Here is a 21332-nt window from a genome sequence, read left to right on the forward strand (position 1 = left end):
AATCTCAACGATTTGCAAACTGTTCAGACCTTTAAAATAAAATGAATTATCAATTTGAAAAATAAATTCCATTCCATATGAGGATTTTTTTTAACATTTATTCCACGTGTACATCTCCAAATAATCAATGAATGGGATATCCTTCTGAAGTTGTTTGACAACTTTTAAATCCCTCCCCTCCAAGTTTTTCAATCGACACACTAGAGCATGCGCGGACGGGTTAAACTTACACTACCGGCTCGGCAACTTCAGTCAGTCAGTGAAAGCGATGGAAAGGTGTAAACATGGACCTCGCGGTTCTTATTTCCAGTGCAGTGTCGTTCGTCTTATACCTGAATTCCCTGGATGCTGATTTTGCTTATGACGACAGGTATGCTCTATTGTTATGAGGTGCGCGTTTTTTGCGCGAAAATTCAGTAGTTGCAGTGTTTATTTACTAACTCGTGCACATGTGTATTTCGATCTATAAATAGACTTCGTACGGTTATTTTGATCTTGCAAAGAGAACCTCTTGAGCTATGTTTTTTTTTGTTTGTTAAAGAGAAAGAAATTTTAAAGTGTCATATTTCATTTTATGTGAATTGTACGATGGCCGATAGCGGCCGTCAATTTACACTAACGTTATGTGTGTAACATGTACAGCATTTTCAATGAAAACTCACTGACACATTACACCCAAAAGGAAAAGTGTACAAAATGTACAGTGTCAAAGCAAATTCCATGTACACTCTACACCAACGTTTATGTGTAAAATGTCAGTAAAACTTTCATGTACACTCTACACCTAAAGGTGATATCAAGATTCAAAACAGATCCAATTTTCTTTATCGTGCTGCTCCCTCAAAGTGCCTCTTGATGTTCACATTAACCTGGAGTAATTTTTATTTATATTTTCGCTATAAGGAAATGGCTAAATAAATGCGTCTGTCCAGTAGAAGATATCAAACAGTTCATATAGTTCTGGAAGTGAAAAATCTTGTTTCTAGTAAATATATGGATGAAAGGTTATAATATTAATACATTTCAAAATATATGAAGTGAATCATTTTCTTTTACTTAGCAGTAATATTTACAATCATTTTCACACAATGTGAAATGAAAACAAGAATTGTTTTATATTGTGTGATAATTATCACTTTCCATTTTTTGACTGGAAAATTTGAATGCTGATGTACCTCTCCTACTGGCAGACTGATCCGTTTTCCAAGCTGTGTCCTAAATAGCATTTTCGATAGTTATTATCATGATTTGATTAAGTACCTGTAATTTAATTGATGACCCTTTTAAACCTTTCATAAAATACTAATTTTGCTCTTTACTGATTATTTACCAAAGAACTTAATTTGCCAGCATTTCCTCAGGCCCCAAAACCATAAAATGAGAATAAACTTAAGTCAAAATTTTGATTTTTTAGTATCTTGAATTTTTTTTTAATGTTGTTGCTTAAAAATTTGCAATTTTATATAACATTTAAACTGAAATATATGATGAAAATTTGGTTTCAATATCAAAATTATTTCAAAAGTTATATTGGTTTGAAATTTTGACTTAAATCTATTCGCAGTTTATGGTCTTGGGGCCAGATCTATGTGAACTTCAAGAGGCACCTTGCGGGAGCAACACAAAGAAACACGTCTGGTTCTGTTTTGAATCTTGATTTCACCTTTAGATGTAGAGTGTACCTGAAAGTTTTTCTGACACTTTACACACATAACTTTGGTGTAGAGTGTACACGGAATTTGCTGTTATACTGTACACTTTGTACACTTTTCCTTTTAGGTGTAATGTGTCAGTGAGTTTTCAGTGAAAATGCTGTACATGTTACACACATAACGTTAGTGTAAATTGTCGGCCGCTATCGGCCATCGTAGAATTGTGTATTCCTTTGCTCGTTGTGAAGATAGCGACAATGATTTGACAGGGGCAATATTTACACCTACTGACTATCGGCCGATTTCGTCTTTGATAAGGGGGAAAATTCAGAGATAAAATGATGACAAGCTATCATTGTTTAAATGAAATATAAATAACAATAGAATTCGTATCATGCAAACTTAGCGTAACCTCTTTCAGTTAATTTTACCCGAACAATTATAAAAAGTGTCCGCTTTTAAATCACTCGCCGTCATAACTGAAATCGCCACATTGAGTAAATACTAGCTTGTCTATTGAAATACTAAAGAATGTTAAAGTGTTGTAAAGTACTTGTGAAAATAAGAGCATTGGAACTGAAGAAACACTAGGGGCACCTTGTGTCATCGGTCATAATGGTTTTAACAGAAATGACTGTTGTTATCTGGTTTTGAAGCTATCAGATAAACTGACCATTTAATATCAAATTAATATTTAAAAACAATGATGGTCAATTTTATAATAATTGTTGAAAAATATCACAATTTTAATTATAATTTATTTTTTATTTAAATTTAAACTGAAATGAAAAATATTGTGTTGATTTCATTTAAAAGAAATGCATGATAAATTTAGTAAATAAAAGACAGAATGGGTGTTAAATTGAGAAATACCACAGGTTTTATGCCTTGGAAAAGACCACACAAATGTCTCCTAGAAATGATTCTTTTTTTTTTTTTCAATGTCTAACACTCATGAAAATCCAAACCTCAAACAGATAGGATGAATTTAATTGGTGCAGAGCTGGTCAGAGAGGTTCGTGGAGTATCAGGTTTTCAGGAATATTTAAACAAGAGGCTTCAAGATTTACAGTTTTTGGTCCATATTTACTCTCTTTCAATGATGGACTAAGTTTGATGTTTAATAAGTAAATATCCCTCTTAGGGAGTAAACTCTGACTGAATTCTGATCAATGCAAAACAGAAAAAAGGTAAATAAGAGCCACATCGCAAGTTCAGGTCACATAAAGGCTAGAGCTAGATTCATTGTCCGAACATTTGCTCAATCTCTCTCGAAGCCTAAAGGATCCGGGAGTTTTATTTCCTAAAGTTACTGAGAAGTTTAATTCTATTTGCGATAGTATATGATTTTATAAATGTTTTGGATTGATAAAGATGCACCAGGCAATCTTTTTTATCAAAGGAATATTTACACAAGTTATATTTAAGCACTGAATTTATTTAATTAAGCATGAATGGTAGCAAATAATTAGGTTTGATAATACTAATAAAAATATTTGAAGAAGTAATCTTAAATGTATAATTGTTGAAACCAGTTTATGAAAAGTCAATATGTGGATCAGTAAATATTCAAAATCCCACCCATAGTGAATGGGCTAAAATTAGTTTTTGAAAAAATTATGAAATATATGTGATGAGTTTTCTTACCATAATTAAAACAAAAATCTCCCTTTAAATTTTATTTTAAGTCTGAAATGCTTGTAGAAAAAGTGAGATAAAAATTTATTAATTTATTATAATGTAAGGTATTCCATTGGTTCAATAGGATCTTGGGTGCCTGTCAATTACATTTCTTAAGAATTTAAATTTCAAAAATGACCTAGCAGTGATCTATCTGTTTAGTTTACCCTTGCATGTATTTCTTTTATTATGTTGGACCCTTTTCACTCTACAAAATGCAGTGCACTGAAATCATAAAGGACTCTTGCGCTAATGATTACAGACATTATGTTAGGTTAAACTTCTTTTGAATCGCAAGTCCAAGGCTTTTTAATATATTACACAACTTTTGTTAAAAATTTCAAAATGGCTGCAGTATAATCGATGTCTGGTAATATTAAACAGTTTAGCTTACTGCAGTTGTTCACTATAATGGAAAAAATAAACCTCATTAATAGCAAAAAAAGTATGTACAATAGTTTTCCTTAGAAATGGTTGATATTTATGTTTTTTGAAGACTAGTAAGGCAGATAGTTAAGGAAATGCATATTTCTACTGCGGAGGGTTTGAGGTGGCACCTGGTACCACCATTGGACCACCACCAATTAGAACCGCGATAGGTCACAGCTGAGGATTCAAACCATAGACCTGTCTTACGTGATAAATGTAGGATACTTTGCGTCCATGCATCACATTGATATGACAGGGTTCCCCAGTAGTAAACAGTTTCATATTCTGGTGACAGTCATAGCTCTAAGCTCTCAACAAAATGTGATAAATGTGAGGCAAAATTCTGCCTAAATGTAATTTTGACCATGTTTGGCAAATTATTGTAATAAAAATTTAATTAACTCAGAACACACATAACCTTCCAGTTTGTGAATACATGCTTTCCATGGTGTTTTTTTTATAGTTTTTAGACAGTGTATTGCTCATTGTTTATTCACAACTTCATGATTTTAACTGTCTTAAAAGAGCTTTTTGTCAAGGATGAGTTATTTTTTCCACTTTATGAAAATACATGATTTGAACTTCAACTTTTACATAATGAAGACAGAAATGCATTATTAAATATACTGAATATTCTTTGCTTGAGGACCCATGTTTTTATTTAAATGAACATTTTTACTTTAAAAGCACTTAAAAATATTACAGACAAGCTTGATAACATCAGTTTATTTTAGAGCGAAAAATGTTCGTTATTGAATTATATATGGAGATACTGTCATGACTGCTATATTCACCAAGTTAAAATCAGTTTTATGGACTAAAAAAAAAAAAAAAAAATACTGGTGACTGCAGTACAGTTTAAAAATGTCAGGAGGTTTATTTTAACCTAGAAATGGGACCCAATTTCCATCAACTCACAGGTATAAACAGAGAGTTGGTTCAAATTAATTTTATATTACAAATTTCAAAAAAAAAAAAAATCCATTATGGAGAATAATTTTGTTGTTGAATTAAGTAGTAAATGGTTTGTATGATATAATATTTACCTGTTTTTTATTGAGTAATGGTAATTTAACATTTGCAAAAATATTTTAAAGGTGATTTTAACAATAACAATGAAATGATGCATTTAAGTTTTTGCACCAAGAAGTTCATACATGTTGCCCCGTAGTGAAATTCACATAATTTTTTAGTTTTTATAAAAAGAATGTCTGATTTTACTTCGCCCATCTTTGCTGGCCCATTTACAATCTGCTCTTCTCCTCTCCATTATAAACCCTTGGCTAGTCTTCAAGATGACCTCTACTGGATTTTCCACCATATAAAATAATTCGTTAATATTTGCTTAATCTCTAAAATTCATGTTGATTAACACTAGTTCCAAAAAAAGCAGATGTTATTTTTTTTTTATCTTTGAGATTGTTCAATCAGCAATTATCATCAGAGAAGAGAACATAACCTTCCTTCTAGCATACATGTGACCGACTAAATAATCAGAACTTGGAGATTTGAAATTTCTTCCGCCGGATATTTGGTCTCAAACTGGACATTTTTATCAACATTTTTTTTTTTTTTTTTGCATTTGCATTAAATGCCAAAGAATGCCCAAAATTTAGGAATTTAACTAGTTCTAACAGAAAATTTGAAATAAAATCATTGATCTATCCAAAACACCTTTGTTTTAGGGAATTTATGTATTTACTGTTGGATGAGAGTCACTTCCCTTGAATTATTTTAGGTACACAGCCTTTATTTCAGAAATCAGGTCATTCCGCAGAAGTGCAATATGAGGCAAGATTATAAGTCTTATTGAGATTTACACAACAGGCCCTTATTGTGGAAACACCAGCAAAACTAGGATTTACCGAAAATCTCCCAGAATTAGATCTTGTAGCAAGTTATTTCTCAAGTGTTCTTATACAGGGACATGTAATCTGACATCCCCATGATAGAGCATGAGCTCTCCTGAAGTAAAAAAAAATATATTAAAAAGAGAAAGTCTTTTTCTGTCTTTTGCAAGACTCATTTTATTTCCATACTTGTTGATAAGTTGTAGGAAAATTACAGAAAGTATCACCTCTAACTGTTATTCAATATTCTTTTTGAGAATCTCTTTTCATTTCAGTGATGCTCTATTAATTCCCCATAGTTGTACCCATCTATCCCAAACTGCCACCAACAAAATGATAAATATTTATGAAGTTGAACAGAAATAAGAAACAGTAGTTAGGTTGTATGATAGGTATCTCTTGTTATATAGAGGGAATCAGATAATGTTTAGAAACTGCAGTCACCAATGCTAGAAATAATCTTATTTCAAAGATCTGTATGCATATATAAAGAACTGATCCATGTTATTAGGGGAGAAACTTAAGAGATTGCTAATTATTAAATGTTTACTTTGAAGTTTTCCTGCTGTGGTGAGCTGTAGATTGAGCAGGCTGAATCTTATCTGTTAGGGTACTTTAACGATTGTTAAAGTCTGATTGCTTTTCGAAAACAAATTGTTGAAATTCAAGCAAGGTTATCCCATTATTGTTGTCTCAAGAAATTCATTGTCAATGGTCTAAGATCTGATTGTCCAATAGTAAACAAACTTTTTGAAGACTAAGATTGCAAGTGTCAGAGAATTGATTGCAAGTCTCAAACACCTGAAAGCATAACAACCCTCGTAATCATCTTGTCGTGAAATACCGCCGGTAATTATTTTTTGAGTAAAGATATACAATTTCTTCCCTGAAAGACAATTTTGGTAACCCTATGCAAGGAAAATCATGGTGTTATTTTAAGAGAGACTCTTAACAGGATGAGAAGACAGTTATGGAACTTCTGATGAACTATAAAAATTTTATATGACCCCATTTACGTTCCTCTGGGGTTTATTTTTTGTACCCCTCTGTTTGGTTTTGTACTGGCTGACACAATCAATTAGCCACAAGGTCGTACAGTTTTTTTTTTTGTAGTGTCCATGTCACTTTGTCTGTTTTTGTAGAAATGTTGTGAGGACAAGAAAAAGACATGTAGATTTTCATATTACCGGAAATAATTTATATGTGCTGCATTATTCTAACAGTTATTAAAACATGATAAATTTTTATCTGAGGATGTTTTCTTTTGAAATCAAAGCACTGCACTGCATGCTTACATAATGTATTGTTCACTGCTTTCAGGCTAAATTCTGGAAACATTTTTGCAAACACAAATGGTAGACAGAATTGTTATTACTGATTATTATTATCATACTTGATTGTAAATATTCAAATGTGTAAACTGTAGTGAACATGGTGAATTAAGGGGAATGTTGTAGACATTCAATGCCTCAGAAACACTTGAATTTTAACCCATAATCACATGCAAATTATGTGAATATGAAAGTTTACAAAAACGTCATAGAATTAACGTATCATTTTCCCTGATGACAAAATAGGGAGATCAATATGGAATGATGGAGGGCTTTTTGTCTTGGACCAAATGTTCATCTATCATGTTTGACTTTGTGGGTCAGGTTTCAGGTAATCAATCACAGACTTGAGTGAGCCCTTGTCTAGTCCCCAGCCCTTTAATTCCCTGACAAACTCGCTGTCTGCCCTTGAGTGGTTTTACAAGAAACCCGAGTGGTACTCAGTGTTTATCTCTATGAGGGAGAGTCGGTGCCAATACGCTCAGGTACAAGAACTGTAACGCTGTCTGTTCTTGTACTTTAAAGTTTGGGATAATTCTGCAAGCTTTGACTTCCACTTGTCATTAAAGTCTGTTATAAACCAGATTTCTTGTTTACATATGATATTATCAATACCTCATGAGAATCTAGGTAAAGTCAAAGAATTTTTTCCACTATTTATCATTGCCATGATTTTTTTGGAGGTCAGGGCATTAATACAGTCCCTGAAACGTTCTACTTTCCCACTTGAACGGTGAGCGAACGCTGAACGAACGGTGAACGAACGCTGAGCGAACGGTGAGTGAACGATGTGTGAACGCTGAACGCAACTTGGTGAACGATGTGTGAACGGTGAACGGTGAGCGAACGCAGAACGCGAACGGAGCGCAAACGCGAACGCAAAGTGAACGGTGAACGAACGGTGAACGCAAGATGAACGATATATTCGGAATGCCTCTGATCTTTTCCTTGCATTGAAACTATTTTATTGTATTATAATGTCAGGTGCCCAAAAAAAAAAAAAAAAATAAATAAATAAGTAAACCAATAAATGAATGAATAAATAAGTCAATAAAATAAATTCTCCAAAATTGTCCTAAGAGAGACGATTCATGCACATTAAGTTTTTAATCACACGATTTTTAACGCATTAAAACATTGCAATTGTTGCCGAACGCTGAAGTATAAAAGATATTTTTTTAGTTGGAAAATAAAAATGTTTATTCTTATTTGATAACAAATCAGAGAAAACTTCTGACTTATAGAATGGATTAAAGCGATTGTAACATCCATTCATATATTTATCTCCGTGTCAAGGCGATTTCATGTAAAGTAATAAAAAAAATTAATTACAAAGGTCAGTGGACGTTTTGCATTTATACGCTCGTATTTTAAATGTTTAATACAATAATATATTATGTGTCATTTCTATTTTTCATGATGATTTATTGAGCAGACTTCTACATGTATCTGTAGATGGCCGTGATTATACTCAGACAAGATAATACAAAGATACATATTCATATTATTTGTTATAAATTCAATTTTCAGAACTTGATATTTAAGTAATATGCTGTTATAATTTTTATCAAACAGACAAATGAGAGAGAGAGAGAGATTCCGTTTCAGCCCCCCCTTTCCTTTCAGGCTTCACTAAATGTTTGCACCTATATCAAACAATAACTCTGATATTTTTTTCTAAATATATTAGACAGTGAAAGTAACTTTTTTTTAATCAACAAATCATATCCATCTGTTTGACAGTATTACTCGTTTTTATTTTCCTGCTTCAAGTTCACACGAAGTCCACGTGCTTGTCCTGTCAATCAAAATCATTCGACACTGTGCAGGTGTGAAAGTTTCGTCACATCGAAGACGAAGTGCGAGTATTTCCAACAAGTTATAACATTTATTTTTATCATTTCTAGATTTGACAGCAACATTTGAATAATTAGTGAATAAAATATATTGGGCATTAACACTTGAATTTGAAACATACTCTGCCAATTTCAAATACCACCGCCGACACGTGTACATTTTGAACTACTTTTGTTTTGTGACTTTTTTAGATGCATGTTTGTTTTGAGACTGAAATTTTTGTTCTAAAAAAGACCTTAACTTTTTTTTAACAGGTTAATTAAGATTTTCTGGAAATACAGTACTGACTAAGTAACCGATTTAGGGGAAAAGGGGGGGGGGGTATTAATTATATCGAATAGCAAACATATAAAGTTACGGTGAAGAAAGATTTTTTTCTCTATAACTATAGACTTTACATACATGTATTATAGTAGCGAATATTCTGTAGTGCATTACATTTTAAATAAATATTTCCTTTAAACACACTATCAATTTAATTCGCTCCAAAGATAATAAATTAGCAGGATATCCGCAGTACTATGTATAACTCTCAGAACTAGTTCTATCATACTTTCTGTTGTAATTGAATTAAAAAAAAAACGCATTAGAAATAAATATTTTCGTAATTTTGCTGCGTAATTATTTGACTTGGATAATTATATCTCCATTAACGATTTGTCGTCTTTAACAAAACATCAAAATGTTGCAGTGCTTGAAGTATTTGCACATTGGCCTTAGTTAAATTTAATATTTCAGCATCGTTCTACATAGGTACAGGATGTGCTTATAACAACATTTTTTTTCCAGAGTAATTTAATAAATAACCTAATAGCTAAGTTAGAATAATAAAAATATATATCTTAGATTTTTCCCCCATGAAATAATGATTCTTCAAACACGATATGTTAGTATTAAATTAAAAAATCCCTTACTCCTTACCTACAAAAAGATAAGTCCTTTCACTTGGGAGTTCCGAATGGCAATGACAACTGAACGATAGGTGAACGCTGAACGCAAAGTGAACGGAACGAAGAGCGAACGCTGAACGCTTTGTGAACGGTGAACGCGAGCGCACGGTGAACGGTGAACGCAAAACTGTGAACGGAGAGCGAACGGTGAACGCACGGTGAACGCACGCTGAACGAACGGTGAGCGAACGGAAAAATGGGAAAGTAGAACGTTTCAGGGACTGTATATTCTATACTGGCCTTATTAATTCTCATATTATTTATTCTGGTAGATAAAAACAGAGACAATTAATTGTCATCATTAAATTTTTTTCAGGTGTGAAGTATTAGAGTGAGACTGGACTGGTGGTCCACTTAAATATTCTGCACCTGGTCATAAACTTATATAGTTTTGAGACATTATCCCATGAAACACCACACAATATGACCCGAGGTAGGGGATTATGAACCCCGACATGATCAGGTGCTTGTCCAGAAAGACAAGCTAAGATCTTTCATAAACAAATAATTTTAAATGCTAAAGATAAAGGTAATGTGTGGCCAAAGGTGCAGTCGGGGGCTTTAAAATGTCATCAGAACAGTGATTTAAAGAATGGACCTGAAAATAGAAGGGCAATCACAGATAGAGCTTAAACTGATTTGAATAAACAATGAAAATGTTCTATAAACAAAGAAAAACCTAAAATGAAAAAGAGAATATGTTGTGAGCAAAATAAGTTCTGAAAAACTTCTGGTCGGAAAAAAAAATATATACATGTATATATATTCAAAGCTTTGAAAATTATGAAAAAAAAAATGTGTATAAGTGTTTAAGGACAATGGGAAACAGATGTGTAACAGTTTTGATATCAATTATTTACATATATCTACATTTTAAAGTTAAACTAGGCTCTTACTTCAAAAGGTGTGTTGCCTGTAGACACATCATAATGACTATTTACATAAAATCAATCATATTCTAGAGGGAGTCTAGTCATCAAAGAATACAGTTACTCTTAATGCAATTCTTGACACAGGTAAAAACAATGTGAAAAAATAGAGTCGTTAGGAACAGAATTGGAGAGTAAATTTACTCTAAAAGTCTGGAAGACAGGCAATGTTGGACAGAAGCTAGGGTTGAAATATTTGACCATTTTGATGATGGTACAATTCTATTAAGTTGCCGATGTGCTCCCTGCTTTATTCATTATCACAGTGACATGATGCATAGTGCACACCCTTGATCAACAGTTCATGGAGCCAGGCTTCTATCAGATTCTGATTTGTCCCCCATTTCAGTTTGATCTGCAGATACAGAAAGTTTTTGTTTTATTTTATTCAGATAAATTGATGTTTGAATACCAGTAAATATTGATATTGCATCAATATGACAGTTTGTTGCCATATACAGGAAAATGTATGTATTGTGACTAAAGTCCATGCTTTTTTGGAGTTTGATAATTTGGAAAAAAGAAATTTTAACATCTACTGTATTTACTGTGTTAAAAAATTCAGTAAAATTGCAATACCTCTGATTTTTTTAATGTAATTATAAAATTCCTTAAAATGAATTTTGTCTTTTTTGGCAATTGTTACATTAAAAAAAAAAAAATAGAGGGTCTGCATAACTCAAAGGTAAACTTGCAATATTGTTTTGTACAATTGGCATTGGCATTCACTTGAGTTATGCAGTTATTTTGAATATTCTTTTTTATCGACATGCTTTGCGTTAGACACATCATGCAATCTGTCTTTTCTAATTCTTGACCTGTGACCTGTACAAAGTCCCCGGGGTAGAGTGACAGTGCAATTCTGTTATCTATTGCCTTTAATCCTATTCACTGCATGTGCATTAGAAAATCCACAGACTTTACAGTTTACTGTAATTGATTTGACCTATTTTTTTTTCTTTTTTTTAAAAAAGAAAAATTGATTCCCCTTTCAAATATTTTTTTTTTTTTGGAAGACATGACTTAACAAATTTCATTGATATACATGTATAGTAAAAATTGTGATTATTAACAGTGAAAGTGTAGTGACCTTGAGGAGGGATCTAAAAGGATGAGATATTAGTTTTACTTTTTTTCTCAGTAGAAATTGAAATCTTAAAAAAAAAGAAAAGAAAGAAAAAAAAGAAGAGTCTGCAATGTATTTAATAATACATTAAGGATAAATCTCTCAGAGTTGTCTGTATATTTACAAAGAGAGTACAGACGGCTGTAACACTAATTAGCATACGTATCACCAGTTGATTACATATTGTCAAAATAGTTAACCGTAGGTGAGTGCACATCGTGAAAATCCATGTCGGAGATTCAAAGCAGGTATCCAGGTGGCCATTATTGGTACGCAAATTTGGAGGAATTTTCCCCATTCTGAGTGACAATTTAATAGTGAGCTTGTGGGATTAGGAGTAAATTTTATGCTTTCTTTAGTAGTCCAATGTCATGGTTAACCGAGTCTAAGCTTAAACATACTAGAATATCAACTATTCCACACGTTTGAAATATGATATTGAATTTTAAAAAACCTTGTCATTTTTTAAAAGGTCTCAACTAGACAGAGGAAAATTTAAAATCCATGACTTGTGAATATTAATTGACTTGACAGTTGAATTAAATAGAATAAATGTAAAGCTAGGTAACTGAATCTTTCTTGATTCGAAAGGGGAAATATTTTGATTAGCAATATTGAATAAAAGATTTCAAAATAATGTTCATAGCAATATGCAACCTTTTAATTTTTGCTAAACGTTCCCATTCAGGAGTGTAAGAAAAATGAATACAAGAAGTTGTGATATTGAAACAGAAGGGGTTTGATGGAAGATCCTATAATTTTTTAATGTATTTGATATTTTATCTGTATTGCAGTGGGTATCGTAATTGAATTTTGCTAAGACATTTTATCATTTTAAGCTTATTTGATGAGGTGGGTATCAAAGTTTTGAGTAAATAATTCTGTTTGATATATTCCAAAGTTATGACCATTCTCTTTTAATGTAGTCTTAATGTGTCAGACTATCATAAATTTAATTGATAAGACTATTTGTCTTGAGAACTGATTACACTACCCAATGCATATGAAATTGTTTAGTAGATGCATAAATTTTCAAAATTTGACGTTCCCACTGAAGGGAGTGCCACTTGGAACACGTCCTTCCTTGTTTTTGGCGACGAAAATATCAGCCTTTACAGGAAAGGGTAAATATCGAAAGTCTTAATCTGTCAGAGGTGGCAATTTCACGTAAAAAAACATATCTTTACACCTCTTTAGATGGATAAAAAGTGCATTTCAGATTATTTACAATAGTCATAAATTTGCTCAAGCAAATACAGCTAAAAGTACCTGTAAACAGTCCTTCTTCAAATATGCACGAGAACTTTTACAATTGAGCAAATATTAGCCATGTTATTCAGGGGTCATCTGTTACCATGGAATATAGGCCTCTCGGTTATAATTCAGGTGCAGCATGTGGTCAGAATGCTACAGGACAATTTGATCCCGACACAGATAATTCACTGTTAAATCGATTGTTAAATTTCCCCTACCGATCTTATAGATTTTCTCATCATTGGTGACAATGAATTTTAACTCAGGAAACTAGATATAGAGGTACATAAATGTAACTAATGATAAACCCTGAAGATTTTCTCATCATTCAGGCAACAAAGGACATCAAATTTAGCTGCAGGATAAAAGATACATACATGTACACCATTATTAATGAGTATTCAGTAAAATGGATTTTCAAATTTGCTCTCTCCAAATTGATCCTATATAGATTTTCTCATTACTTTTAACATTTTGCTCTGAACATTATTAAAACATACAGGTTTGTGCACATATGTAGGTATTATGGAGATATATATATCTTAAGTGTTACTGTTAGTAGTTTATTGTAACACAAATGAAATATGCGAATTATGCATTTGCAGTTGGCCATTTTCTGTCTTACCAGCACAGGAGCCCGGTGTAAGGGTCAATCTTGTCGGACTAGACATTTCACAGACAGATTCAATATCTGAATTGATTATCATTCCTTTCCATGCATTTGATATGAATCTTTTATTATGGGGAATCTGAGGATGCCATTTCATTACCTTATTTGTTACAGTGACAAAGCCTTATGTCTCTTTCTTATTGAATTCCTATAGAAACCTAAAAATCAACAGGATTTATTCATCAAAGCTTTGCGAATATAAAATTAAGAAAAAAATAAAAGGGCAGTCATTTTCTGGAACCCAGACAGGAAGAGCCTTTTATGTGATTTGTTGTCTTTAACTTTCTTTTTCTGTAAAAGTAAACATTTTGTGTACTTTAAAGTGTGACAATTCGTGTTTTCTGATTCCGAATATGCCACCTTCCAAGAATGCTTTGTTGTTTCTCTGTTAAGTCCTTACACAGCTTTCACACTTTTGGACTCCAGAAATTGGCCGGCCACTTGTGTTGACACAAACATACATTAGTAATTTCAACATTGCTGGGAGTAGGGTCTTTCTAAATGCAGGTTTGATTGTCTAATCCAAAGTTTGACTTTGTTTGCACTCTTATTAAAGGTGTTTTCCATGGTCTGGTCTCAAGTCCCACCTTTTATCTCTTCTTTCCATAAGATCAGGATATTTTTCATCTAATGGGTTACTTTGTGTTTAGGTTTTCAAAAAAAGAATTCCTTGTGTACTAAAAACACAGTTTTCTAATCTTGTACACAAAATATTTTTAATATTGTTTGAATTAAAGCTTGCAAACATCTTGTCCAGGTACTTGAGGAATTGAATTGCAAACAGTTTTTAACCAAACATATTTCTGGAACCGCAGAAAAAGTTAACTCCAGACAAACGTGTTAAGCCGCCGGGTCATGTTAGGTGTCTGGACAGGATAAAGCGAGCTGTATCTGAATGACAGTCTGCCCAAACAAATACAACACATGACAAATATTGAAGTTATGTATTCTGACATATTAAAATTGTTAAAATTTCAATTAAAATAACACAGGTTGTTATTTTTGCAGTGTTACGGTTCATTAAAAATTACTTTATCTAAAAAATTATCACTAATATTAACCTCATGCTGTGAAGTGTGCATTACATGAGCATGTTTGTCAACAAAGATTTATATTAATTCATGTAAATATTCTCATAATAAACTCAAGAATAATGAAGCATATATCACTTTATGATAATGACAACCTGTCTCTTAATTAACAAAAAAGATGTTGAAAATTTTTAATTTGTATAATAAGATAATTTTGTCACATTTCCGTTGGCAAATTGAACTTCATTAAACTTTTGTTGTTGTCATGAAAATTTTGAGACTTCATTAATATATTTTCTTTTTTTTTCAGTCGTGCCATAAAAAAGAACCAGGACTTGTTGCCAGAGACTCCACTTATTAACTTGTTCTACGATGATTTCTGGGGAACCCCGCTCACCCACAGTGGATCTCACAAGTCGTACAGACCACTATGTGTTCTTTCCTTCAGACTAAATTATTACCTTGGAGAATTCAGTCCCTGGGGTTACCACCTCGGAAATATTCTACTCCATGTCATAGTTACAGCAGTTTTCACAAAATTAGCAAGAATTTTTCTGCGGGATGATTTTCCAACATTCGCTGCAGGATTGCTATTTGCGGCACATCCTGTCCACACTGAAGCCGTAGCAGGAATTGTAGGACGGGCCGATGTTGGGGCCTGTCTGTTTTTCCTCCTTTCCTTGTTATGTTATATACAGTATGTGAAATATAGAGAACATGTGACAGAGAGTGGTCCCCCCTTTTGGGGGCTGATGTACATTGTAGGTACAGCCATATTTACAACAGCGAGCATGCTCACAAAAGAACAGGGGGTCACTGTCATTGCTGTATGTGCTACATATGACTTGTTTGTTCACAACAAAGTTCAAATTGCAGACATTCTTTCATTTCGATGGGTAAGTTGATATTCAGTCTGTCTGAATCATTATTTACTGTTTATTAAATTGTATCTTCATTTTGCCTGTAGGGAAGGGAGATAACTTGATATATTGTGATGCAGTGCTTAATTGACAGTAGTAAGAGAGTGGAATGGAATAAGAAATTTCATGCTGCAGGGCAATTTAAAATTGCAATTGTCTGGCTGTTTATGTCATTTGTCACTTGAAAACAAGCATGATTGATGAAAAATTTAAAATGTAAAAAAAAGAAAAATAATCAAAATCCTGCAATGAAGAATTTAAAGGCAAGTCTAATGCTCACATTAAATAAGGAATTTCTTCATTGATTGAAGAGAATTAACTCCCAAACACAGCCTTTCACCCCATTATTTCTGCTGAAGTGCTCAAAAAACTGCACTTGGACATGTTCCCCTTGATATTAAAACTTCCCAAATGCGAGCCAAAGTTTTTTTTTAACTCCATTCTTCTATCAAGAAATGAGAACAAACTTATTGATCAAATGTCAGAAAACTTGTGATCCTTTGGATTAGAGAAGCTAGAAGCTGGGAATAAGTTGTCTAGAGCTATAGGGCAGCAAAGCCTGAAAAATTGCATTTTAAGAATTTATCCAACTTGTTTTTTGTCAAAATATTTCTATTGCCTCCATGTGTTGTGGAAGAGTAATTCTTCATAAATCCTTAGTTGCTAAACCCTTTGATGGGTATTTCCTATATATGTGGTCTTAACGAAAACCTGCATTGGCAACCTTTGTACATTTTGGACAAGATTACCTGTATGTATTACCCCCAACAAACAATATATCTATATATCAACTCAGTACCTAATTGACATCTGTAACTTTTAATTCAGGTGAGAGTAATCGGTGAAAATCCTTGATAAATTTGTTTAACTGTAAAATTAACATTCACTTTATTAGATAGTGATATCATAAAATGAGTTTAATCTTGTACAGGGCTAAAAGTGTTTGACTGATCACCTGAAATTAATGTCAGGTTTCCCGCCTGCCTTTACTTTGTAATAAAATATCCCTCCATGATAGGATTAAAGAAGATACTGGAAAAGTCACGCTGACTTACAAAAGTGATTGATAAGTGTAGAATTTCTGTTGTAATAAAACTTTGGATTGAGTATGACCCAATAGATAGACAAATTAATCAAGAGTTATGGCCCTTGAGATCTAGCTTTATATATTTACATTTCCAATGTCTTTGTCCGAGATAAAATTACAAATTGTAAAAATACTTTATTTCTACATAAATCTACTGGTTCATCGATAGGCGTGGTTAAAAAAAATCACGTGCGGGGCGGGACAAATAAAGACAGAAGCGGGGCTATTAGCACGGGAATTTGCAGAATCAGGAGCATGTAAATATAAGGAATAACTGTCAGATTTTTTGGATTCATGACGATGATCAATCGATTGGCTTGTGTGATAATTTTATGCATAAATGCCTTTGGCGTTTATGCAAATTATCACTCAAGCCACTCGATTGATCACATCATGAATCCAAAATATTAGATAGTTATTCCTTAAATAAATGCAATACAGGAGACAGAATTGCTATGCAATAGCCCCATGTGAAATGCACCACATTATTTTTATAATTTGTTTTGTTTTGTTTGTTTGTTTGTTCTTTTTTTTGGCATAATAAATTTGTTGCCTGTTTTATAAAATTCATTTATTATTTCCAATTTTACTGATTAGTGATTATATGTGTTGAAAATCAAAATTCTTTGGTAGTTTTTTCTTCTAAAGATATAATTCATAAATTTTGCTACTTTTTTTTAAAGATAAATTCTAGAGAGTTTATTATCATGGTGGTGTACGTGTTGTTAGCTACTGAGGCATGGATTTTTAAGATGTTATTGTATATTACTCCTAGATTATTGCTTAATGTAGTACCAGATTTATAAGTGGGGAGGGGGTGGAAAGATCAACAAAAAGTCTCCTAGAAAACAAATATAAGTCCTGATATACACCTTTTAATACAGTGGAAATAATGTTGTTTTAGATGATGAATTCGGCTTCAAAGATGAATAGTCAATTAGCATCCAGTTAATGAAATATTTTATAAATAGCTTTTTATTCTTTTTGGAAATATTTTAAAGCCTAGGATCCTGGCTATGTTTGGTGTGTTTCATGTAACCTGCCAAATAATAGCACAGCCCTGTTAATTGATTTTTTTTCTAGAATTGAAGATAGGGTGGCCATGTCAATATTTTGTGGACACCTTATAGCAAACTGTTACATAATTACTCTTCTCAAAATAAAAGACTAGCGAAATCTTTAGATCATTTTGTTTGAAACTTTTTCAATGATTTAAGGAATAATTTTATTTTATTATGTTCAGCAGCCAGTTTTTACCTTCATTTCTAAAGAGTTTCATATTTATTAGAAAATTCATTGTTCCAATGGCTGCTTTGCCTTTAAGCACCTTTTTTCACTGGCAAGTGTTTCGTTTTCTTCTCACTAAACCTATTTTGAACAATAAATATTTACTTAGATCTGCAAACGAGATGAGATCCAAGAGGCTAAATGAAGTGTATTTGGTTGGATATGAAATTTTGCCATTTGAAGTTTACATGGCCATGTAATTGGAAATTAATACGTAATGTTAATTTTGCTGCTCCTTTGTGCTTTTTTCGTGATGCGTAAATTTTTTTGATCAGTTGAACAAAGGTGATGACAGTGTTAGAGTTTATTTAATGACCAAAGGGTTGTGATATATTTCTCCACTTAGCAATTTTGTCACAGCTGTGTATAATTATTTTGTACTTTACTGTTGAAAATTATAAAAGTAGAACATCATTACTCGCACTGTCAGTTTTAAAATTTTCTACTCAAATACTTGTTCTATTAAGTGCTTCAAACATCAGGGGCAAGAAATATGTTAACTGTTTATAAAGGATTAAGTTGTTTATATGGCTGTGCTTTATTGGCAATCAAAATGATAAACTTGTGTCCATTACTTGTTATTTATATACACCATTCACCCTACTTTATTATGATAAAATGAATATTTATCTCGGGAAAATAGTGATGATTAGTTACAGATTTTTGTCAAATTAGCAGCTCTGTACAGAGTACAGTTATGTTTACCAGAGATAAACTTATATAAAGTTCAGTTCAGACAGATATTAAGTTTGAAGGATGATAATATTCCAAGAAATGCGATAAAACTAGATTACAAAAAAAAGATTAAAGTAAAAGTTATGTCCCTTGCTGACATTATGCATTACATGTGGACTATAGGTATACATTCTACTGAGTAAAGCCTCCCTCCTCCCCTTATTATTTCTGGATTTAAGTAGATCAAGAATATTTATTATTTTGTTTTCACTCATTGAAGCAATGCAAGTTAAAGAAATGAAAGAGTTTCATATTATGTATAAATTATTAACATTTGCTATTGGGAGCATTTTTATGTAATATATATATCACAGGTACTTGGGTCTTATGTATGTACAGGGTGTTTCGATCAGCAAACATGTCCCAGACCTGTTTACTCTTGCGATTTCGCCGTATTTTGTACGGATTTTCAGTCCAAAATACGTCTGACTCTTACGTTTTGCTATAAAGAAAATACGGAAATCCGTTCATATGGATTTTAGCAATTAGTTTTCGTTATCTGTCTCACTTTTTAATCGCTAAAGAAGAGAAAAATTTCAAACATTTAAGTTGCCAAAACGCAGTGGTTTAAAAAATGACAGAATTATTCAAAAGAGAGCAGTGTATGAAATGCTTTGTTATTAAACCATGTTTTGGTAATCAGAAAAATAGTTGTTTTCTAGTTATATATGTACAGTCGATGAAAAGTGAAATCTTACGGGCAAATGCCAAATCTCACTGACAAATCTAATGAAAAATACTGAAAGACAACAATTTGGGTAAACAGGTCTGATTTCCCGACTTTGCAGTTTTCATATATATAGAAGTTATGAAGTATTTATGAAAGGAAACTTTAAATAAAACTGGATCATTTATAAGTAAAGACAGGGATTTTTAAAATATGGACCTTATGTAGGCGGCTTTCAATTTATGTACATGTATTTTATTAAGTGTTCCAAATGACTGTTGAAGTCGCAGACAAATTTTGTTTCTTAAGTCACATATTGCTCACATTTTGACACCATTTGAAAAATCGGTTTCCCAGAAATATGCTTCTCATCTGGGTACTTCTTTCTAAAAATCCTTTTCAGTAGAATAGAGATTTCCATTTGCAAAGTACTGAGTTTAACAAAACCAATACAGAGATCTACTTTATTATCCATTAAAAAAAAAAAACCACCTGAATTTTGATGAGGTAATTAAAACTTAAAATAAACAATTACGACCTTTTATTGAATTGTGTTTATATCATAATATATTGAGGGAAAACAAACTATGAAATACAGTTGTTGTTTTGTAAATATTTTATAATTGTGCAAAATTATAGACATCCAAAGTTGGGACATGTTTGTTGCAACACCCTTTACCTTTTTTTTTTTTACATATCAATAAGGCACATGCATATTTATAAACCAAGACCCAAGTACCTGTGTAATATATCACCTTCTTTATGATGATATTGAATGTGCATTATATCATCTTGTTCATATATTCATAATGAAAAGATTATTCACTTTTGTAGTTGGGAAACAGAAAGATTAGAGAGGGAATCCTATATCTAGCTGTGATAGGAATTCTCCTGGTGGCATTCCGAATCATGTTCATGGGAAATAAACCCCCGGAGTTTGCACCCTCCGATAATCCTGCTGCAGATTCTGACTCCATAGTTACGCGATTTCTTACATACATTTTACTTCCGGTGTACAACATGTGGATCCTGTTGTGTCCACGAGTGCTCAGTTTTGATTGGTCCATGGATGCAATTCCATTGGTCGAGTCCATTGGAGATATACGCAATGTATTTTCTATTGTATTTTACGCAATTTTATTTTATGTTTCTTCAAATTTATTGACTTATTTACACAAAACCAGTCAGTTTAGTAGTCAAACATCTCCACTGGTGAAACCACATCTGAATGGTAATGGTGTGTCACATCACGGGAACCATAGCAGTCAAAAAAATAGTCATAATGGCAAACGTCATAAACATTCCCGGCGAGGATCCAACAGTTCAACAGGCAGTGAGGAGGATCCAGTGGAGGGGGGATCCACAATCTACAAGTCTCAAGACATCTTAATTATCTCATTATCTCTGATGGTATTTCCTTTCATTCCAGCAACAAATTTATTCTTCTATGTTGGATTTGTGATTGCAGAGCGAGTGCTTTATATTCCTAGTATGGGATTTTGTCTTCTAGTGGCTCATGGTGCTAATAGTTTATATAAAAAATACAAAAGTGACGAAGTGAAGAAGAAGTGCATTCTGGGAAGTGTAGGACTTCTGTTGTTAATGCTTTCTGGCAGGACGTTTCTCCGAAACAGAGTTTGGCAATCCGAGGAGAACTTGTACAGTTCTGGACTGTCTACCAACCCCGCTAAAGGTGAACATTTAACATTATACATTCATTTATGATGATAAATATTGGTGTAAGAAAATTCAAAATAGAATTTAAGGTTAAAGATAATCCAAACAGCATAAAAAATATCATGCTCAAGGAAATTTCATTGTTTATTAAAGTAAATCTGCCATATAAATTATAAAAAACAAAGGAATGGATCTGCATG

The 21332-nt window shown here is 32.5% G+C and overlaps 1 protein-coding gene across 1 annotated transcript in view; it reads left to right on the forward strand.

Annotated features, from left to right (window-relative positions):
• The first annotated feature begins 204 nt into the window (after nt 1-204).
• The window catches only part of LOC133185539 (protein O-mannosyl-transferase TMTC2-like), a 35773-nt gene continuing 14645 nt past the window's right edge, over nt 205-21332 (forward strand). The window contains exons 1-3 of the mRNA XM_061320836.1: nt 205-370; nt 15070-15655; nt 20290-21148. Coding sequence (XP_061176820.1) covers nt 285-370; nt 15070-15655; nt 20290-21148 — 1531 coding nt within the window. The 5' untranslated portion in view covers nt 205-284. The remainder of the gene's footprint in view (nt 371-15069; nt 15656-20289; nt 21149-21332) is intronic.

This window comes from Saccostrea echinata, unplaced genomic scaffold (assembly GCF_033153115.1).
Source record: "Saccostrea echinata isolate AGI-Se365-2 ecotype Australia unplaced genomic scaffold, CSIRO_AGI_Sech_v1 ptg000012l, whole genome shotgun sequence".
Lineage (NCBI taxonomy): Eukaryota > Metazoa > Mollusca > Bivalvia > Ostreida > Ostreidae > Saccostrea > Saccostrea echinata.